The sequence below is a fragment of the Macrosteles quadrilineatus genome, unplaced genomic scaffold (assembly GCF_028750875.1).
Source record: "Macrosteles quadrilineatus isolate MER2022 unplaced genomic scaffold, UCM_ALF_1.0 Scaffold_4__1_contigs__length_99947679, whole genome shotgun sequence".
Taxonomy (NCBI): domain Eukaryota; kingdom Metazoa; phylum Arthropoda; class Insecta; order Hemiptera; family Cicadellidae; genus Macrosteles; species Macrosteles quadrilineatus.
In genome coordinates this window covers 24,197,328-24,222,303 of record NW_026542597.1, presented here as the reverse complement: position 1 = coordinate 24,222,303, position 24,976 = coordinate 24,197,328, and the positions used below count along the sequence as shown (strand labels likewise).

Below are 24,976 nucleotides of genomic sequence, written 5' to 3'. Positions count from 1 at the left end.
GCAATGTTAAAAAGTCACAAAATCTTGATTTGTTGTGATGTTGCCAAACAAAGTAAGAAACGATATTTTAGAGTATTTTTGTTTTATGGAATATATTTTGTGCCAATATTTCGTAAGCTCTTTTAAAATTTGATTAACAGTTCGTTTACCAGAAAATGTAAAAAAGTAAATAAACTTGGTCTACCGTTAAAAGTTTCTTTGCGAATAAACTAGGTGAATATAATTGATATAACCTTATCATATTTATAATTGAACCTTAAGACATACGTTTCTTAGTATAACTTTTATTTTCGAAAATATTTTTCCATGAAGTCTCGTTGCTGTTATAAATGATGAGATAGCTTTCATGGGAAGTTTAGGAACTCAACTGATCCCCTACTATTTTTATAGGTAGGCTATTGATAAATATTTTTTTTATTTATCTGTAAAGAAACTTTTGATAGTTATTACTCACCAGTTAATTAAATATACCATAATTACGTCAATAAAACAAGTTTAAGGAAGTCTTTATTAGGTTTGTAAATTGTTTAATTTTAAATAGCTTTTAAAAAATAATTTGACTAATTTTGTCTCTAAGGACGGTTATTGCGAAATTATTAAACTTTACTCTAGTGGACTCTTGCAAAGTCAGTTGCAATGGGCTCATTGCACCAAATATCCTTATGTGGTGCTTTTTTAGTGTGTACAGTATACTATTTCTCATGGTGTATTTTTTTAACACCATAAAAGTAAATAAACGTATTTGACCTAGCCTATTCAAATCTTACTCTTTGCATTTTCGCTCCAAACGTACTCGTTTACATGAGCTACATGATGCAGAATGTACACCTCGAGTCATTTTTTCTTAGATGTAACACGCTGTTACTCCTAAATGAGTAGCTTTAGAGAAAAAGTGTCAAGAATAAATACGTTTTTAAATTGCATTTGCCTTCTAAGAAAATAAAGTCTTCGATAAGAAAATAAAAGGTGGCGGTCATATTGAAAAAATGGCGGATAAAATTATATGTTCAGCTTGACCAAAGTTTTTTAAATAAAAAATCCAATGCAGTTACAATTTAACGTTTTGTTATATCTCTTATAACTTTCTATTTTATATAAATGCTGTTAAAATTAAAATAGGAAACAAAGCAATATTAGCATAAATAAAAAATAAGTTTGGTGGTGGCAGATCCTTGATGTTCGGAGTCAAATCTGCTTATTTTAAAATCATGAATAATATGTTACAAATTAACTAAAAATTGAATTTTGTTTTAGAAACACGTCTAACACCATAACAAATATATCTCATTGATACGGAAACGTAGAAAATACGGACATCCTTCTAAAATTATTTCATTTTATCTTCAACACCATAACCTAGAATTTAGTATATTATCGATTTGTAACAGGGTAACAGAGAGTTTTGGTTTGAAAGACCAAAGTCGAAAGGGAAACGGATATTGAAAGTCTCTTCACATGAGAGTAAACCTTGTTAGGTTGATGCAATCAGGCAAGTAGCCAATAAACAAGCTGATGTTAAAGACTGGACCAACTTCCAGATAACTTATACAAATGGACTGTGTTTTTGTGTATAGTTTTAATCCCTCTGTTGATTCTTTGAATTTAAAATATGTTTATGTTAACTGATGATTCGTTGATGATCAATTTTTTCACGTAAGAAAACTTTAGATTAATTACTTACCAAAGTACTGTATTTACATAGGGAATCTCAAATTAAATCCATCAAACAGTTGTGCGCAAAAACGAAGGGGTCAAAATATGTCCATAATCTGTATATTTTCAATTATTGTTTTATACATTCAGTACATAATTACGAGAATATTCGTGATAACAATGTTAAACAATGATTTAGTAAACCTACCTACTGTATTTCGGAAAAAAAACGTTTAGTAAATGGATACGAATACGATGAACATAAGAAATATCTCATTTAAATCTTAAAATATTATGAGAATCCATTAGAAACCCATCAAAGAGTTTCCCTAATAATTATTCAATTCAGATTTAGAGATCTTCATAAATCCTTATCATTTATTGAAAATTCTGAAATAAATTTTACTAAAGGTACCTAATTTTACAGCTTGTGTTTCATCATGTTTAATTGAATATATACAGACTTGGATGAATATGTTTGATTTTTCGATGGAATTGCAGATTAATATATTAATATATTTTACTGTAGGACAAACTTAATTTGATATGTCATCCCACCTAACGTATATAGGTAAATATACTGTATTGAAGTTGCCTACTTTCACATAGTCATATTATGGCCCTTTGAAAATATTAGAGGTTAGACAATACCATAGACTGATTTTATAATACATTATAAATGTTTTGTATCAAAATAAAAGTATATTTAGTGTTTGTAAGTGTTATGTCGCAGTGAGGACGTTCATAATACCGCAATAGGCCTGGGAGGGTGTAAAGGCCTTTGTTGTGCCAAAGTGATATTTTACCCAAGTTAGGTCATCATCATAACACTAACACTATATTGCGTGTGACAACGAAATTGACAATTTTATCCTGTTGTTACTTTATTAAATGGAAATTCAGTTTTTTCTAATATATCTGTGACTATATGAGTCACATAAGTGTTAATTAGTATCAAATAAATTTTCTGTAATTTAAATTTAACACGGTAAATTTGTAGCTGTGGTGATTTTGTAGTTTAAGATCTAAGTTAAATCATACCATTCTGACTGTCACTTAAAAAAAAAATAATATATAATTCATACTTAAATATTCATTTAGTGCGAGGGGGTTAATGCAAACCTAATTTCTAAAATGTCAACGTTGATTAAACGCTTTATTATAACTATTTTGTGTTGAAAATGAGAAAATATGATTATAAGAAGAAATAAACTTGGTTAACATGTTTTGTAGAACTAACTTGTTTTGATTAATAATTTTACAAACATAGAAAAATGACCGGTAAGTTACGGTGGATGTATAATTATCCTACACCTATAAGACACTAATTAAAAAGTACAATATATTTTGTGTACATTTTCAGAAAGAATTCAAGTATCCTAATATATTAAACTATAAAAATATATTTTCCTATAAAAATCTGTAACATTTTAATTTTTCGTATTCGAAGTTAGGCTATATTAATTTGTTATACTTAATGCAAAGTTTTCTAAGAAAAATCATTCAAACAAAATATTGTGGGTTGTTTACAATTTGCTTTCCATTCAAATATAAATAAATGTACAATCTGATGAGCCGGTATTTAATTCTCTGTAACTCACTCTTTGCTTTGATCAGAATTAAATCAAAGAGATAAACTATTAGGAGCTTTCCGGTACAAAGCCCCTTTAAATTAGCTGATATTGATCTGCTTTGATTATGTTAATTATATCAGGACTGACTTTGCTAATTACAAACAGAATTTTTTAAATGAAATTCCTCGCTGAAATAACGTATTTTTACCCTTACATGTTATTTTACTTCTTTAAGATTCTAAAAAAAAAAAAAAATGTTTCAAAACATTTACTTCTAAAGGTACTGAGTATATAATATATATACTGTTATTTTTCCGGGCAGTTATTTTACTCTTTAAGTTCGTTAATAATTAAATCACTCTCATGATTGCAATTAGAATTATACCATTTTACAGCATAGTATTTTTATGAACGTTTAAGGACATAGGACAAATCATGATTTTTGTTTTTACTCTGCGCATGGGTATTTTTAAAAGAATATAAATTGAACAAAAAATTAAATATATTCTCTCAATAAGAAAGTATGGCACTACGGTAGTTACTAATTGTAATATTATTTAAAAATATTAATTTTCTTATTTTATGTATCATAAGTTAATTTATGTGAATTTACAGTCAATTAAAAAATTATATTTGAACCTTTTAGTATTTCTAACAATCCCTTAGTTGGTTACTAAACTTATACATATTCAAACTCATTTATGACATACAAGTTAACACTTGTGAATACAAATAAACTATCTTTTCTAAAATGACCTCTATAATCTTTGGCACAAAACATCGTTTTATTTAGAATTATGATTCTGATTAAATTAACAAAATACTACAACCGAGAGAGGTATTCCGGCATGTTTGGGACTTTGGTTGAAGCATAAAACAGCGGAAGTTTGATCCCTAAACACATATAAAACTGGCTACACGCCGTACTCTGTATCCAATCTCAACGTTCTATATCTACTTTGCCCACGCAAGCTACACATCCGGTAAAATTACATGGGAGTTTACCTAAAACATTCTGAAACATATTTTCTGATTGTTTTTTATCACTCTGGTTTCAGGCGTCTTATTATAATGCACTTGATTTCATTTGAGGCCTTGTAGCTCATGAACTCAAACTTAAGTAGCCTCTTACAACTTGTTTCCTCTTTACTTGATTAATACTAACAGCACAATGGTACACAAAAATTATAGTCTCAAAATTGTTTAGCCTTATACGAACTGGCTATGAAGATCCAACGAAGAGTGAAACCCAAGTCTAATAACACATTTTGATGACCTTGAGAGAAAGTACCCATTGTTCTTCTAACCGGAAAGCAACGAAAATATTCCTGCAAAATAATATTATTTTGGAGATAATTGCGATTCAAACTAAATTGTTCATAGCTAACAGAAGACGTTAACCCGGCGGAGTTTGATTCTTAAACTTGTTATAACCGATCAGTTAATATAAATGTTTTTCCGTGTTCGTATCGTGTGTAATTGTGTATTTATTTATGTGCTAAATGTGACACTCTTGTTATGAAGGAGGGAGATTTCCCTGTACAGCCTGATGAAAGCTCTACCTAGGAGCCGAAACTAGTTGTGACTGCAAATGAAAGGATTGCTTAGAAGTAGGCATTTAAAAATTTTTTATCATAGCGTATATTTTATATTACGAATATTTGACACTTTTAAAAATATACATTACTCATAAATGAATCAAATCGGTCGTTTAAATCATGTAATCTGTTAATATATCAAAAAATATATTTCAAATGATAATCACACAAAGCTAAATCAAACATTGTGAAACATCCCTAATCACATCAACCTTTCAACTCATCCTTTTAGGAAATGAAACACACGAAACTTGAAACTTTCCTTCTGTGTTTCGTGATAATGTCACAATTAATGGAACTTCAGCTTACGGTCACGAATGGTGATGAAAATATCTTACATTTGCGCTCTGGAAATGTTTATTTTTCGCTAAATAACTACCCTGTACTCGGTGAAACATTCGGCTTTCTCTTTCTGCGTGTTGGCTAAGTCAGGTTGATAAATGTAAAACACTGGTATTAAATTTCGCTCAAGACCAATTTGTATTTTATTGTTTCTTGGGAAACATGTTTATGTGTTACTCTTATTCAGTGCCCAAATCGATAAATTTTGTTAGAAGATGGAAATTTCACAGGTTTCTTAAGTTGTTAGATGATTATTTTAATGTTCTCAACCATCCTTGTTCAGAATCCCTTTTACGTAACACAGAGACAATAAAGGTCCTAAAATTGACCCCTGTGGTACTCCGTGTTTAATGTTTAAATTTTGAGAGTTGAACTTCCTTTATTTGTAATGATTTTTTAAATTGTAGAATTTAATAGATTGCTCGATTTCACAAATTGGTCTCGATTTTCAAAATATCTCTTTGCCATTTACCTCTGAAGGAAACTACTAGCTTTTCCCTATAATAGTCTGTGTAGCTTTAAGGAGGGGATATATATTATATTGTAATAATCATACCTCTTGTTTTTTCAACTTAATAATTTACGTTACCGAATTTACTATATAGGAAATTATGTCGACCTTTTAAAAAGTGCCATTATAATTTACGATTTTTATTCAATTTGTTATATTTCAAAATTAACCATGCAGAATAAGCCTCTTGGCACAATAACTGTTGTAAGTCATGTTAAAAAAAAATTAAAATTGAAGGTTATACACATGTAGACATAAAGATTTAATTTCTAATGTTTTTAAGAAGGTTCTTTGATAAAATGCCAAAATTTTCCATTTATGAAAGGAAATGTCACAATATGAAAGCAAACACAATTAGCATTTTACCTCTATGTACTTACTCCTAATTAAATGGTCCAATACAAAAAAAATTTGAATTTCAAGTGCCATCTTTTAGTTCTAGAAATTGTCAACATATAATAAGCATTCGTAATTATCACTACAGTTCTCAGCTAACATCTAAAGTTGGTAACAATTAATTCTGTACAAAGAGCCTAGTCGCCTCATGCCTGCGGCTATTTCCACGTTTAACGTTGCACTTCCGGCTTTGTACCAGCTGTGTGTTTATGTCTTTCTTGGAAATATGTAATTATATACCGCTTTTACCTCATCATGCACAGTAAAAACTCACTAACTCGACTATTTGTGGGCTTGGGTGTTGTCAAGTTGTTCAGAACATTGAAATTTTTAATGGATTAAATAAATTAATTTATAACGGACAAATTTCTACATATAAAATTATTACTTATATGAATATTTTCCTAAGAAATGTTGAATATTAAATGTCTAATTAAAATTTAAACCAAATGATATGGATAAATTGCTTATTTTTGTGTGCACCGAGTACAGAGTGTAAAGTTAGTGAGGATCTGCGGCACATCATATTATACTTATTGGTAAAATTTCACTTTGGGAGTAATTAATAGTTAAAATCAATCAATTAATTATATTATTTTTAATTTCGTATAATGTTAACAAACACGATAAATGTTTTAACCTTCAATACCCTTTTGAAAAACATTTCACATTGAAAGAAGATCTGATATTACAGGGTAGAACGGTGTTTGTGTAAGACTGTTTGTTAGTAGTTCATTATTTGAAACGCATCCTTTGCGTCAGTCTGGAATATTGCTATTGCATATTCACAGAACGGACTTTATTTTGACGTATGACTTAGGTATTCAAGCAATGCTTTTGAAATGTTAATTAGATATTGCTAGGTTTTTTATTAAGTTTTTTTATCAGTTTTTGTTTTGTATTTATTTTATATATTTTTAGCTAGGTCCATTTCAACCTTTAAGACCTTTTAGGGAGGAATTCTAAAAATTTAGTTACAATCTTAGAGTGATTTAACATTTTGTCAATGACCTTCAATACCCCAAAAATAAAAATAAATAAGCTAAAAAGTAGTAGGCTAGGAGGAGAAAACGTAAATTTTGCCGAAACATTGAATGGTAACAAAAGAAATGTAGGGTAAAACTAAATCCAAAATGCTACATAAATGTTAAAATAGTGGTTAAGACAGGTAAGCTATAGTTAAATGAACCGTATTGATGGCCAATTCAAGATGCCTTATTGATGCTCTTTAGCCATTGATGACTAATTGTGTCATTTTTTCAACAGTTTAATTCATTTGAAACAATTTGGAATCTTAGCGAGTGTGTTCTGATATTGCTTTATTGGCACTAAACTATATTTTCCTAACATATAAGTCGTACTGAGCGTATTTTAAACATATCATACAGCTCAATTGCTATAATCTTAGGTTACATTCACACCGGGCTTGCGTGTTCACATGCATTGTCACTTATGTTATGGGAAAAGCTTGCGGCTATGACACTCCAGTCACACCTCTTGTTTATAATTATTATACTAAACTCCCCGTACACGTATCGCTGCTTTTTACATGCATGTTTAGTAGCGAATTCCCCCATAGGGAAGTAGCTATTTGTCAAAACATATGTTTTATTTTATAAGATGTTTTCGAACTTGTGTTTGAATTTTGACAATTTTTACCGATGTATCAAAAATTTTTCCAAAAGATCTGCTAAATATTTGGCTTGTCTGGCTAGTTCTAGTGGTGGTGTCCACGAGTGTAGTGTATTTCCAGACCAGAATGGAGGCTTCAGACTAATACCTACAATTAATTATAGTTGTGTTTAGTTTTAAGTTACGGTATGTTATGTATATAATGTAACCCATGTCAAGAAAAAAACTCGAGGCAAGGTTATGTTGGATAGTGTAGTTAGGTAAATAGCTTATTCACTTGAAAACGGTAGTATTTTCCTTACATCCCAAAACATATTGCAGTTGAAACAATTCGCTTAGGAAACGTCCGTGAACTAAAATTAAAATAGTTATAATTTCCAACGAACTTGTAAAACACAATAAACATTTATTCACCGATCTCACTAGCAATCGAAAGACAATATTCGAATCTCACGTCTAGTGAGAGTAAAAAGACTAGAGAGTTATGCAGAGAGAGATAGATAGGTTAGAGAGAGAGGTAGTAAAACGTGTCGTTGTGATATTGGAGCAGAATGTAATTTGAGTCGGGCCTGTCGGCCTCAAAGCCTTTACATAAACACTTCAGTATCCATTGTCAAGTCCTCAACACTCTGCTATGTAACATAGCCCGACACTCTCTTGGTTATATTAGTTGTTGGTCTCATAGAAATCTAATATTCAAAGGTCATTTGATACACGGGCATTCTGCTTGTCCTTACGTGATCATTACTTGCTATGCGTAACGTTTAACAGCGTATTTATTTTTCACTAGTACGTTGTGGATTAGGTGGTTACCATTTTTAATTAATTTTAATGACAGTAAATATACTTTAGAATTACCTTTGCCGTCTGCTTGCTAGTTCACTTTCATGTCTGCACTTTTATTTATGTATAGTTTGTAAAATGTTGTTTACCGATGGAAATGAATAAATAAATCAATTTGAAAGTGAATTAAAATTTGTGTTATCATATTTTATCTTCTAACTAATAAAAAAAATACTTATTTGTTCATTTATCACACTTAAATTAAATACACTTAAATTAAATGTTCATTTATATTATTAAATATGTACCCTTTTTACTAGTTTTTTATCATTTATTTATTATTATTACTTTCTTCTTTGTTTTAATAGATTTGTCTCTATCTTTACACTTTTCAGATATTTCCATAATAGGTACTTTCGTTATCTGCTGTGGCTTCCTGGTAAAATTGTTTTTTTTCCTTTTTGGTAAATGTGTAATTATTATTTAGGGCAACAATTATTATTAAAACGATGTTAAATTGTATAATATGGATGGTCTGATAATAACTCGTTCCCCACGCACAGGCTTCGCCTATGTGGGGAAGTTCCATTACTAATAGGAATAGGTACTGTTTTGTAATTTTTGTTTATCATGGAATAAATGATATTTAATTTGATTTGACTTATAACAACCATTTTTGGTTTTCAATCAAAGCAATTGATTAACCAAACCCAGATGATAATCTAGTTTGTAGATTATTGGTGATAGTGTACATTTTTATATATAGAATCTTACGAAGGAAATGGGAATAGTCTATCCTTATAGTTAAACAACAAATGAATAAATATTGGCCTTTGAAACCTACCTTATAAATCGTTTACATTTTCAAAACTATCACTATATACGGACAATAATATAAAATGTAGACCAAAGATAAAATGTAGGCCTTTTCGTGGGACATCCTGTATTATCGGATTATAGCATTTAGAGCATTGCATAATCAGTTATTCTCCAAAAACAATAAGCCTGGTAAATAACAGCAAACTGTAGTAATTGAAAATACAAACCTCAAACTGCAGTGAATCTCCAGAACAAAGATGCATGTTTTCACAGGAAAATCTGCCTAAAAATACCACGAAATAACTCACAACACTAAGTAAATGTCCACCAACACACACTCACGAACACCTCACGATAGTTATACTAATATATCACGAAAGATCAATGATTGATTATAATGGCAAACTCTACACTCACTACACATGACCATAACTAACGCGTAGTAACATGAAAATACATTGTACCGTTCAACGACGCAAACAAAGACAACAATGAACCAATGAGACGCTAGCATGTCAGGCGAGTAGGTGACTTGCTAATCAGCTGTTTAAGGAAAAATGGTCTTTGGTTAGTACACTAGCCAACATGTGTATACGCTACAATATACTATAACTTGAATATAGATAAACAAGATGTAAGGATAACTCAATAACTGATCAGGAAAATCAATTTTCCTTATGCAATTACAGCAATAACCTTTAGTTTTTAGTTTTACTATTTTTTACTAATATTCACTCTCAATGTATTAATTTATACAGTTCCTTATTATGAGAAGAGTATTATTGAATTGTAATTATTGTTGTATTGAACTGCAATTCCAAGTAATTATAACTGTAAATAAACTATGCAATGTTTTTATACTAATTACATGAAATTAAATTAGTTTTATAGCTATAAAAACAGGAAATGGGAGCTGATCTTATCTTATCTTAATTACCGTACTATTACTTCTTACTTAGTTATTCAAAATGTGAAAGAATGGATGTTTGTAAGCTGGTCCTGTGGTCAACGTGAAAACGACTGGACTAATTTGGCTAAAACTATTCAGGAATAGAGCCTATATTTCCCGAGGGATGGACATGCACCTTTTTTTTATTTTGACAGTAACATTGGGCTCTACCCCACTGGTTTCCGAAATTCCTGAAGTTGAGTTCAGGGCTACAGTTCATCAAAATATATCATATCCATAAACAAACAAACTACTACCATTTACTCGTAGGTACATAACAATGGCACAGTTAGTTTTAAAGTTTTTTTTTATTTAGTTTCTAGTAACGCTTCAATATAGGCCTACTAAAATACTTGTTTTTTATCTCTATAAAATGGTATGGAAATAAATGGGGTTTTAGAGCAAACACCTATTTTAACACATCATACCTCGTTCTTATAGTCCAAATAAAGATAGCTGTATACTTTTTGTACCTAATTGAATTAAAATTGGATCTTTTATACTAGGTTTATAGTGTTAACGAACGTAAATGAATTTGAATGGAAAAATAGTTTGTCGTTTGGGGACATCGAAACGAAAAATGTTCATTAAAGTACGAAGTACCCGGGTACTTCTTACCAATAAGGTAATAGCTTATTGCCTGTGAGGTAAATTCGTTTAATGAAACTATTTATTTTTTTTTTACAGGTCACAATCATACATCATCTAGACACTAGTGGAGCGGGTAAGACTACTACAACCGCACTTGTACTACAACCGCTATCCCATTCCCCTCCTATTATAGAAAAAAACATATTTCCTGCTGCAGCAATTGTCCCAAAGAACATAACCTGATTACATTTCCACAGGGCAGAAGGAGAATGAGTGTAATTATATAGGATTAGCTTCCAAAGGGTTGGCACGCCTGGGGCTCGAAGCGGTGTTTCTGTAGCTTCACCTTCGCAGCGAATCCCTTTTAATTAGCTGCTTGAATAAAAGCTGACATTTGTCACAAAATTGTTTTTAAAGACTGAATCATCTTGGGTCGTTTTGTTTGGGGCTCGTCTTTTGACAAACATTTAGGGGAGCATTATGCTCGTAATTGGTGTATAAGCAGGGTTTGTTCTCGTAGATGGGACAAAAGACACATGTGACGTTTGAAAACCGCATTTCTCTTTGCAGGGAATATATTTCTAAATAGTATTCTTTCTCTGTGGTAAAATCTGTAGCATAAAGCACTTTAATACTTTTAATACTTTTTAATGGAATGGCGACCATAAATAGTAGGTATTTTAAGCCAAGTATGAATGGAGATGAGTGTAGGATGAGTGGCGCGATCTTGTAGTCTTGTTATTGACTAAGACCGACATTCCTTAGACACAGCTCTTAATTAATAATGGCAACTAAGGGATCTACAGTTTATATTGGAATCCGAACCACATTTTTTTGCCTTGGTATATATGAATTGGTCTAATTATCAGGATAGCACTGCGGGTAGTCGTAGTACTCACTCGTGTGGACGTTAATCCACACCAGGGAGTATTGCATCCACAGTGCATGCCTATAAATATCCACAATTCGTGACCTTCTAGTAGCTGGATTACAGGACGACAAAGTGTCATTGGAATGTTGAAAATGAAGGTTTTCAGATTCCATACTACCACGAGGTAAAACTATCTGTTCTTGAATAAAATAATACTAACATTTTATTTTGTTTGAGGCTATAAAGAGCGATCAAATGCTGTCTAAATTATTTAAAAAAAATTAAGGACAAAAATATTCATAGCTTAACTTGGTGGTAAACCCCCTCCCCCCAACCCCTCCCCAACAAAAAAAATCATCCTAAAACAACCTCAAGACATTTACACTTAAGTGGTTAATTTGTCAAATATGGTTTGTGTTTGGAGAACAGGTACTTAACTCACTATTTCACCAACGGAAGGGCGTAGGGTGACAAAAAGCGGGCATCTGTTCTTCGCGGCCCGCAAAAACTACCCCTCCCTACAGTAGGGCGCGTAGATAGAGTGGTGTGGTATGAAGCCATTACCCTCCAAAACCCTTCAGAGGGAAAATATTCGCGGGAACAGAGTGAAACGTGTTTGCCATCCTTCTCAGCGCAAATTATTGCTAACTCGCAAACAAATGCTCGAGACACTTTCCTAACACCTGCTACTTTTTCTTGCATTTTAAAACAGTTTGGCAAACGTTTCGGCAAACTAGCGTAATGTCTTGTTGACTTCACGCTGAATAATAAAAGGGTTTGGGGAACTGATGTTATTATATTCTATTAAATGTTTGGATCTATTTCTAAAATAGTAGTTATTATGTTTATTAAAAAAAAAAACTCTATTATTTATAATATGTACTCTTTTAAAAATGCATATTTCACTGATTATTTTTTTCAATATTTGTTATATTTACCCGTTGTTTAACTTAACACTTTCTACTCATCTCGATACATTATAGTTATTGTCTACCTAAAATGTTCACCGTACATTATTAACTTAACAAATGTTAGGAAGCGTAATTTTTACCATAAGGTTTTTGATGGTATTCTTTTTATACTTTCCACTACAGTCAAACAAACTGGATTGTTTATTAACTCGCTTACTATATGTATCCCATTAATTAAACTCTTTCAACAAAACTTTGAACTAAACTTCATCCATGTATCACTTATTATTTTTATTTTAATATCATATATTCTTGAAACCCCCTTTTTTGCAATTCGATTTCTGATTTGTGTATTGTCAGTGGTATGTGTTGGTTAAGTTTTTTTTCACCTGAGGGCGGGATCAGATTCCATATCCCGAGTTGTTGTGTATTGTTTTTTACCATTGTGATGGAAAATTTCCTCAATAAACCTTTGAACAACACCGATTTACTGTTTTATAATTAATTTAAATTTGCTACCAATTGTAATACAATTTTAATAAACTGTTAAGTAATCGTTCTGTTCAATTACCGCGTTTCATCATCATTTCCATGAGTTATTCTAATTGTGATTAACTCAAAATGTTACCAATAATATGAATTAAGTAGTATATTTTGTGTCTTGCCATTTATTATACGTACATATTGGTAAGATTATCACTGGATGAAATAAAAAAAAATTGGAACTTGTTTAGTGGCTTATTAATAAATGCTTATTCAACATAGTTCAAAGTAAGAAATTGCAACAGCTTGTTCATGTAGATGGTTTGTCGACCTCAGTATCCAAAAACAGTGACTAGCATTTATATCATAGTGTTGTCAATTATTTCCTTTCCAACAATGGTCCCTTCTATGGAAATAATCAAACAACAAGATGCCTTGGCACGTTTAAAACACTGTCTGTTTTACTAAACACCTTACACCGGCATCGAACAAACGTGCATTTCAAGTTGCGACACGTGCTGTAAACTAACCGTTTGTTCTGTTGGACCAGTGGCTATTTGTTGTTGCCGGAATAGACTCGGATCAATGGCTCATTACAGGGACTGTCGCTTACAAAACAGTGGTGTAAACATAACAACAGTACACGTGTCTACTGTGTTTAGTATGATGTTGAATGTGTTGGTAAGCCTGACTCCTGTTTGGATTTTTTAAGGTTATGAAGGGTCTTCATTGGGTACACTAGGTGGTAAAGTATCAAATTGTGAAATGTTTGATTACAGATTAGATGAAGTAAATCTTATTGGTATAGTTACAAATTATTATTGTTTACAGGCGATGAAACCCAGTTCGCTTTTGTTACCACCTTTCGGGTTGGTTATAAATAGCTTTCGTGAGTTTGTGTTGGTGTTTGTTTATTGCGTTGTTTGTCCAAAATGTGTAGCCTTTATATGGTTCAAAAATGGATCAAACTTTCATTGATAGTCCTAAAGTCCTACACAAAAGTCTTTGGTTAGGCTATGTTTGGCTGCTGTCAGCGTTGGTACTCGTCCATGCTAAGCGCCTAGTGACACCAGCTGGCTTTCAGAGTCATACCAATCAAATAACTGAAATACACTGCTGCAAGTGATCAAAGATTATACTAGAAGACAAAAGGAAGCGAAATAGCAAATGTCACCATTAGGGCCCATCTCGACTTAGGCCTCTTTAGCAGCTACAGCCACAAATGACAAACTGTACTAAAATGATACTAAGAAAGGAGCTTTTCAGTCAGGGTATTTAAGCCGTCACGACAATTCCTTTGATACAGAGCTATTAAAATAAACTTAATCGCATCTTAATCAAGCGGAAAAATGTAATTAAATGGCTCTGCTTAGAATAAAGGTTACATAATTTATAGAGATTTTTTTGTCAAATAAATGAAAAATTATGACAGAGAAAATCAAACAACCACTTCATAGATGGAGAGAATCAACATTACTTGTCGTAACGTAGTAAAGAAATCATCTTTGTAGTAAAGAGGTAGCAAAAAATTGTACCTTTTAAAGGTTTTACCTAGTAGTGGTTAAAAATCGTAAATATCACAGCAAAATATGGAAAATTTCAGAAAGTATATATTTCTGCATTACAGTACAAAGCAGATATGCGTCACAAAAAAAGAGAATATCCACCGTATTCTTTGAGTTTAAGAGGATTACTGAACCCTAAAGAGATCAAAATTACCTAACTTTTAAAAAGGGTCCGGAAAAGAGTAATCCCAGAAAATGTGGCTTTATTAATAAGCCCTTCTGCTTAACGTAGGGGACTTATCACTTTATTTTCACATTTTTCACAACGGATCCGGGTACAGTAAATCTATTGGAATCTTTCTTAAATACACAGGGCCATGAATAAGGTTAATCCGCAGTACTATCCTAATAATTAGACCAATTCGTATATACCAAGGCAAAAATGTTCGGATTCCACAGTAAACTGTAGATCCCTTAGTTGCCATTAGCTGTATGGGCTATCAATTAACAACTGTGTCTAAGGAATATGTCGGCCTTAGTCACTAAGACTACAAGATCGCGCCACTCATCCTACACTCATCTCCATTCATACTTGGCTTAAAATACCTACTTTGTATGGTCGCCATTTAATAAGAAAGTATTAAAGTATTAAATTATAATAGGGTAGATTATAAAAGTCAGGCTTCTTTGGCATATTAGGCTATAATATTGCCTGACAAATTTTGATGTAGAATCATATACACACATCCAATTGGTATCAATTGTGATTCTGTATAGTAATAAATAATCATATATTAATTGATTTTAATCAAAGTAGATTAAATTTTGTATTGTAATTTTTAACTCAACTTAAAACTTTATACTTTAATACTTTACTATGAAACGGCGACCATACAAATTAGGTATTTAAAGGCAAGTATGAAGTAAGATAATTGTAGGATAAGTGGCGCGATCTTGTAATCTTGTTAGTGACTAAGGCCGACACTTTCCTTAGACACAGCTGTTAATTAATAGCCCATACAGCTAATGGCAACAAAGGGGCCTAAAGTTTATGTTTTTTTTTTTTTTTTGTAGTCATACGCTCCAACTGAAACGCACCACAGTAACACGAAACAAATATCCACATCGTTTCCCACCAACCACATCACTAAAAGAAAACAGGAAGACACGAGCGAACCAGTAAACCTCATGAAGTAGGGAAATGCCCACAGTAAACTTTCCCAAATGCATTCAAATCAATTGGATTCGCCTCTATTGACCCTGAGGGACCCTTGGCAATTTCCCGGATAAGCACATTTTCAGGGTTTATGGAGTCCGAAACGAGCTCCTGTTTAGAACTTTCCCGGGCATAAAGTGCGTTCGACGAAGTGTCGCCCTATCTAATCTTTTCGGCATCTATCCCCCGCTATTGCCGCCCTAGTCATAACAACTTTATTGGGCTCATTTTGTGGATGTGCTTTCCTTTAGGAGGGATGAGCCACAAGAAACACATTTAAGGGTGTATTATAAATCAACCCTCGCACTGATAAATCGTAGTATATCTAGAATAGAAATCTTCGAGACTGATTTCGCGTGTCGAGTTTATTGGTCAGTGGACGGTTATTGTTGTGGAAGTAATGAATCCGATTTACAAATTTTAACATTGCCAAAACCATCTATGTAGGTTGAGGATCGTATCCAACTGTACTTAAGTTTACATTCTACACTCATTCGAATGAATATATCGATTGATATCTCGATTATTTAATTCGATATATCATGTTCGGTTAATTAGGTCAACCTTACCTAGCTAACCGAATGAAATAATCGATATATCGAAAAAATGTATGTATCGATATTTTTCATTCGAATGAGTGTAGGACGTAAACCAAAGTGCAGCCTCGTATCCTCCTTCAATTCAATTCAATTCAATTCAATTCATTTATTTCCACGGTAACACAATTTTTACAAGAGGTACAGTAAGTAGTAGCTATCAAACTCAAATTTAACAACAAATAAAGGCTATTCTGAATAAATTACAATAACAAGAACAAGAAAAACATAACAATGAAGATGGAAACCATGATAAACTTTTTAAAACAATAACAAAACAAGACTTAACAAAACAATAAATACACGGTTTGGAATCCTCTAAGCAAGACTTACATGACAAAAACAGATATAAATACTAAAGTGACAAAAATAAATAGCTGATCGAAGGTTGAACACAGTGCCGTTAACATGATGTAAGCATTAACTACAAATTATTTACAGAGAAGAGGCGACACAGATTGGAGCGGAAAGCAGCCACGCTGGAACGGTGAAAATCCAACACTGCGCCGACCTCGTTGCCGACCCGCAAAAGGCGAGGGATAGTGCTTCGCTGTAAATATACAGTATTGTAGTATTGTCCTTGTTTTCTAAAACATTAATACGAAGAAACGTTGTGAAAAAAATGAATCACATCCCTTGATATTATACCATTAAACATTTTGTTAATGATTTAAAAGGTCAGAAAATCAATATAACAATTAGGTATACAATGATGCAAACTTAGAAAAAATATCAACATCTTAATATATTTGAAAAAAATTGTACTTGGGTACATATTATGTCCTTGATTGTAATAGGCTATAGGCTGCAGTGCAATGAATTATTTTATTTTAAATGTTAGTAGGCCTATATTTATACTTTATATAAATATTCTTTTGGTACATATTACCAATAACTATTTATTAGTTGAGACTGAAAGAGGTTTTTAGATATGTAAATAATACGGTTCATATATCGATATTTTAATAATAAAGACAATGAAATCAATAATAAAATTGTCTAAAAATAAATTTTTAACATACCTAAAATACGACTAAATCAATATTTAAACTGTACCAATATCCTAAAGCCATGTTGTAAAAGTATTTCCCATAAAGGTTTAATAAATTGTTGCAGACCGAGTCGGAAACAAGATAGAAAAGTTGCGGACACTGAGAACACTTTCCAAGTTTGGGTCCAAATATCCAAAACACTAAATATTGAATGTACCACAGAACTTGGCCGGACCGTGTCACAAAAGTGTTGCGTTCTGTGTTATACTTTCCTTCTGTAAAAATACTTACTGTAAAATTGCTTTGTACAATGCGGGAATTGATTTTAAAACACTAACAAACTATTTGCTTACATGTTAAATAACAAGTTGTTGCCTTAACATAGTTTTATGACTGTTAATACTGTAATAATGTGTAGTGTATTCATTTAATGCAATGTTTGTACCATTAGGTTGAAATGTCAGAACAATAATTAAATATAATAAATCTTATTGTGCTAATTAAGATTTTCAATGTGTTTTGAAGTTCTAAAGCTAAGTTTTGAAGTTCTTGAATCTAAAGCTAGATAAGCTTATAATTCAGTTGAACTTACAGTTAACAGAGAATTTCCTATGCTTTCTTATGATTGAAATACAAACAATAAATTAAACATATTGCATAGTTAATACTAATCTCGGATTGATTTTAATCTTTTAAAATAAAATTTTATAGAACGTATTTATTTTTAAAATCATTTTATGTACTTTATGCAAATAAAAATACTTTTAGAGTAAAAAATAGTAATAAAATTTATTATCATTCGTAGATCATTTGAAAAAAAAATCGTCTTCATAAACAAAATCAAATTACCACTATCCACATCACATTTAACTATGTTAAATTTATCTTACATATACAAATAAATTAGACATTTTCCTTGATTGACTTATGAATCTTGAATGGAAGGTTTTCACTTTAGCTTAAAATACACAAAATGCATCCTTAAGTCAAAGGATCTTAACACAGTTCACAACACTTCGCACCTAGGAGAAGGAGCTCATTTGCTCAGCCTACCTAATGCTTACCAGGAAATGCTTTTAGTCCCATTCCTATTTGAAACTCGATATGGAGGCGAATCTCAGATATCAAATTTATCTAAGGAAACGAACATTTTCTTGTTGGATCCTTTTTACTTACTTTTGATTATTCATGACAAACTTCCGTGTAAGGAAGTCGGTAATATGTTTGATGCAGTCGGAAAAAGGAACAATGAATAATACAGGAGTACTATTAACGTATCTTAGATATTGTTTTATATAAGTTTAAATATAATACATATTAATGGGTGTAAAAATTAAGTTAAGTAACATAAAATTATTCGATTTAAATAAAATATTATTTTGTGTACAAAATATAATTTTGTTTCATACCAATATTCGATTTAATGTTTTGATATTCTTGGCAACATAAACCATCATAAGGGACAAGCAAATATTAAAAATCAATGTCAGAATATGGAAATAAGGAAAGACGCCCGTGGCAGTTTTCAAACACTCTGTTTACCTCCAAATATTATACCAATTTAGAAAAACCCCTGAAGGTAGAAGGACGAAATTTGAGTTTCATAAATATTGCAAATTGTATATGATTTATGTGAAAGTTTTCTTGGAAACGATTACTGAATTTATTATTGTTTACGTAATGTTTATGTTTAATGTCTTATTGTTGGAAAACATAAACAGCTATCAGCTATGTATTTTGTATACTTCCAAATGAATCAATAATCAATAATGCCAAACTCTGATCAATAATATAGTAGTTATATCTTCATTATGACCAAATTTCATGTTTTTACTACACATGTATAATAAACAAAACCAATGATTCTTAAAATGTGTGAGCATTCCTTAATAAATTTCTTTCTTAAATATGAAATGGGTAACATTAATTGTTAACATTTCTACAAGTTCTGTCAAAGGTAATGAACATGTTAACGAGATAACTAGCTAGAAATAAAGAATAAACACTTCCTAAATGAAAAGATAATTGCTGCAGGCAAAAGAAGTGGCATGTTCCCTGTTAATAAGAACAAGTCGCTGCCTTCCTTAGGGTTGTTTTGAGCTGTTTCTTTGTGTCGTCGTGTCGAGGGATGGAAACAGGTGGCTTTGTTTTTACTTTTAGCTGATTTAACGTTATAAGTACATAAAATCTTTTAGCATTAGTATTGTTTTTATTGTTAAACGTATTTTAATTACTTAAGGTAGCTACATTTTTTCAACATAAAATTGTAATTTTATTATTTTGAAACTTCATCCGTAAACATAATAGTTGAAATTAAATAAATATTTCGACGTAATACAATATAATGTTTTTTTATTGTTAATGGATTATTATTGTATTAAAAGCATGGTTGAGAAAAAAACAAATAAATACTTTTAAAAAAATGTTAAGACTTAAATAATAGTTTGCCGCTTTTTTTAGATATTCTATCGTACTTTATTACTCGTTTTATTAAAAAAATCTTATATTTATGGTTCGTTTATGTTCACTAAAATTTACACTATTAGATTTGTAAATTAACAATACACCACAAGTCCAACGAAATATCCTTACATCATTGTGAACTCATAAAAAAAACTCAACATTTTCATCGCATTCAAACAATAATAAGGGAGCTTCATGAATGTAAAAAAGAGCCTATTGAACTGCACTTTGTCTGTGGGATTTTCATTATTGAAACTGCCTCTGGCGCGTCAAAATTGGACGCCGGCTGGACCCGCCCCCACAAAACAGTCCGGTGCAATGGCGACCAGACTTGATGAACTTTGCAAAATGATTAAGTCAGCGATAAATCATCAAGCCATTACATGACACGCCACCTTGAGACTGTGTATATCCGCAGCCATCTTGGTTCAACTTGCTTGTTGGTCGTAAGGTATTAGTAAATGTTAAAAAAGCTAAGTTTAGATGAAAACGAAAAGTGACGGATGAAAACAGCTGTTCCATTTAGCTTTGAAATTCTAAGAAGGTTCGCTTATAGCGTTCAAAAAATTGCGGAAATAGATGCCAAATACACAAGGAGGATTATTACATGACGAATATGTGAATATGTAAACATTTTCCCCTGTTTGAAATTAACTTATTTATTTTTTAATTTAGGAACATTTCCCAAGTACGGAAAAGATTACCTCCACTGGGTAACTTACTTATTTTTATCACTATTATTTTTATATATAAATACAACCTTGTGTTTAAAAGTCCTTACACGTTCAATCATTCTATTCACTTATCCGCCAACCAACGTACGTAAATTGTACGTATACTGTGGAAGAATTGTACAGTATTTGAGACGGAAAAGCAAAGGTTGTTGGTTCCCTACAAATGAAAGAGAGAACATCCGAAAACTTAAAGTACACCCAATCTCTCAAACTCTTTACGCTCTAATACAACGACTTTCCTTCGAATACCGATTATACCTTTCTCTTCGAGGGCTTCTTCAGAATACTTTCCCCAGAAAGATTCCAATTTGCCCAGTAAACTCCAGTGAAAGCCTGCCTTCCTACAAAAATGAACCGGAAAAAATGATTTACTACTACTGTACCTCGAAGCCTCTTGTACCATGCCTTGTTATGATGTGTCAACTAAAAACCGTTACGGCCGCCGTAACTTACCAGAAGACTGATTCAAAAACTAAGTACCTACTTTGTATTGTCAAAATATGTAATGTAAGTACAATTTGGAAAGTTAACAAAAATTGCTTCAATAACAAATTAAGAATACCATGCAAATGCAGTAAATGATGCTCTAAAAATATAATAATAATGCAATTGTCCATTTACAGAACAGGTTCATTAAAAAAATAGGTATTAAAACACGTTTCTACGTAAAACTTAATATTATCTCTTAAATCATGGAGAAATATTTATATATTTTTTTTCCAAACTCCTGATAAAAAACTGTTTGGATAAAACATATAGTAACATCAAACATCCTTCTTTTAAATTTGTATATTTATTGAACTTGCACTTTAATTATTTACAATTTTCATTGAATGTAATGTACCTATTTTTATTGTAATAAGTGACCCGAATTGCCAACGTCCATCGAAGGGTTGTCGTTAAAAATCGTACCTTTCCGTCTTCGGTTTTATGAAAACTTTGTAATATCTAAAACTCTGTATTTGATGCAATTGTTTTTAACCCACGCAATATAATTTTTTTGAAAAAGTCCATATTTGGCGCTCATATCCGGACATTCAAGTCCTACGTAGTTAATATCAATAAAAGCTGTAAGAGAGAATAATTCGTCAAGTTGTAAGCAGGGAGAGCCGGAGGGACAAAACTTCCCCAAAGTTTCCCGGAGACGTAACCAATACACTAAACATTCAATGGTTTTCCAATCGCTTTTCGGCAACATGAGATGGTTAAGTTGAAGTCCTAAGTTCAACTTAACTCGTATACAAATGGCAAGTAAGTTTTTTGATGAACTAGAGAGATTAGTTTAATGCGTCTGGTGTGTTCAATACAAATTTATAATTGCTATTTACATTAATTGCTTAAAACTATATATTTGAGACATGAACTTGCAAGATTAATTGAACAACGATTAATTGAATGGAAACATCCTTCAATAAAATACAGTAGAAGGAAGAAAGAAGTGTGAAAAATTGTCTTTCTTTAGAGTTTTAAAAGTAACAATAACAGCTTATTAAACATTGTTTTTGTGTTGTTGTTGTGTCATTGTATCATTCATAGGGTTTTAAACCAAATTTCCCGTATGGGAGTAATAATTAGACCTATTCTGACTCTAATGCATGCGGTGATATTTTTCTGCAATCAAAAGTAGTAAATTTGTCTTCATTTTACCATATCAATTGGTTTATTTGTATTTGGAACTAGATTGACTATGGGCACTGTAGCAAAAAAACTAAACAAACTTTAGTCATGATTTATAAATTAATCTAAAATTATATTTATATTTAGAACATTTTCACCGTTCTAAGCACTTTTCGGTTTGGATTCCATAAATAGAAAGCTAAACACCTTTGGATATGATGTAACAAATGACGCAGTACATAGCATACAAAATAAAGTCTATTTATACACATTTGTATTCGTTATTTGTGAGCCATACTTAGAAGGTATCGAACAGAGTCGACATGAGGGTACAGAGACAAAAGTGTCCTTAATGATGCTGTTCAGAATAACACAGCCGATTACATCTCAACTTCTACGTTCGTCTAATGCAGAAATACAGTACTAATCGCTTACAAGAATCATGCTTGTTTAAATGTGACAAACTCTAAGCATGGTAACTATTTGTAGCAATGACTCATAATTTAATTGGTTTAGTTAGACATCTCCATTGAAATACTGTATCTAAATTTGTTATGCGTGTTTTACGTTTGTAACGTCTGAGTTTATTCGTTTCAAACGATTACATTCGCTTACTCGCTGTAACTATTATTGAAAATAATCTTCAAATCTACTCTTACGCATCGTCTCAAATATTTTGTCCAAAGTCCCATTAAGATTTCTGAACCCAATTACTATGTCATAAACCCAAGCAAAAATGAAATTTATGAATACATTCTTCATCAAAGTATACATTTTTTTTTTCAAAATGTCTTCCTAATGATATTTGTTAAAAAAACTGTTATTCAAGCCTGTAAACAAAAATGCCCTGTTCTATGTACATTACTTATAACAATATTTGTATGAGAACATATTTTTACAGCCATCATGATTTTAAGTGAAGCTTATAATTAAAGTGTTTGTTCATAAAATACTGTTTAATTAAATAAGACTTACCCTTTAGAGGATAATTGTTGCTGTAGAAAGAGGTGTCTTGTTCCTTGTTATGTCAAGACCAAGATCTTCTTGTTGAGAGATTTTATAAACTGTTCCTTTGTGTGTTGATGTTGAAAAGAAGGTAATTTTTTCCCTCATTATAAATTTTTAAGTCAGATTAATATTTACCACATGTTCTACCAGCGGTAACACTCGATGTATCAGTTGGCCTTGTGTCAGTTGCCAGTTCAACTGAAAAAAACAAAATAAAATAAATAAAAAAAGTGTATTGCTGAATAAAAAATAGCACCATGTATTTAAAAAATTGGTATACAAAATGAATGTTTGGGGGAGTGAGCTGGTCTGGTGGTAGAGCATCGGTATACTCGGTCCCTGAGGTCCCAGGTTCACTCCCACCAAATCACTAAAGGATTTCATTCAAGTGATAATGCAGCTACTCCCTGTAGCATTTCTGAAGTAATGTGAACAACGATGCCGGGCGTTGTTCCAGGCTCATGCTTAGCGTCCTAAATGGGTAATTTTATAAAAAAGTCAATCTTTCGGCACTTTCAAATATCTATGTAATATTTAAACCACATCAATTGCTTTAATTAACCTAAATAATTGCTATAAAATTAATTTTATATAATTCTCAAGGGCATATTCCGATTCAATTTTTATTTCAAATAAGTATTTTATATATAATACGATTGTTCGCGTATTTGGCCTGTACCAAAAATTGATTCTACACTATTAAGAATATGTTTTTAATTTTGTTACAAGGCATCTATTATTAACAATTATTATTAACAAAAAACAATGATTAACTACAACCAAGAGGCACTCGCCCGCTATCAAGACCGAAGCTGCGGTGGAAAGACCAAATCCAGAAGGATCTACAGAGAACCCACCATCTGTCAAGCGGCAGACAGGCAGCAGTTAAGGCAACTTGTTGGCGAGGCCAAAAACATTCTTAGGTCTGAGTGGCCAAGGAGGTAGGTAAGTAGTAGTATTAGCAATCTTTGTGTTACGTAAGGGAAGGTTAAGCGATAAAATCCTCAAATACAAGTATAAACGAAACTAGTCCACCTCCGAGTCATACAAATTACACGTCAAAACCTCTTGAACTAAAACCATGTCATTATCCTCTGATGAGCTGTCTGAGTCTACAAAATACTGTGGGCACAATGCAAGGCAATAAATCATACAATTCCAGCTACATTTCCAACTGAGCTACAAATCCCCCGTGTCGGATCATCATTAACACTGCAACTCATTAGGTGTGGTCATATCAGGGATTAGCTCATGTTTTGGTCGCTTTGACAAAATACCACCGAGCTCAATATCCATGAGCGGGAAACCACGGAAATTTGGTTCATCGTTGGACCAAATATATTTCGGTCATTTAGACCAATTTGATTTTTTTACGACTTTCCCAAATGGGTAATACACTATTACTGTAGGTCGACCTACACCCAGGACCGATTTTCTTATTTTATTTGAAGCCCCAGAAGCTTGAAACACCATGTGTTAAAGTTTATAAATACAGAGTGTCCCGAACTCTCTGGAACGTATTACCAAAACTCTTCCTTAGGTTGAGACAAACATATTTATAACTATAAACCAGGAGACAAGTTTTCCGTTTGTCGGCCATTAACACATGACACTAGAAAGGTAGGACAGAAAACAATTGGCTATTGATGTACAGTATCTTAAAGTTAGTTGCTGTATAGCAATGTTTTAGGCATGTATTGCAGTATTTTGGAAATCTATTTGCGAAAGTTGT

The 24,976-nt window shown here is 31.9% G+C and overlaps 1 protein-coding gene across 1 annotated transcript in view; it reads right to left on the bottom strand.

Moving 5' to 3' along the window:
* Positions 1-20,307, bottom strand: part of LOC128992806 (uncharacterized) — a 56,537-nt gene extending 36,230 nt beyond the window's left edge. Inside the window, exon 1 of the mRNA XM_054416547.1 lies at positions 20,269-20,307. Coding sequence (XP_054272522.1) covers positions 20,269-20,307 — 39 coding nt within the window. The remainder of the gene's footprint in view (positions 1-20,268) is intronic.
* Between the last annotated feature and the right edge of the window lie 4,669 nt (positions 20,308-24,976).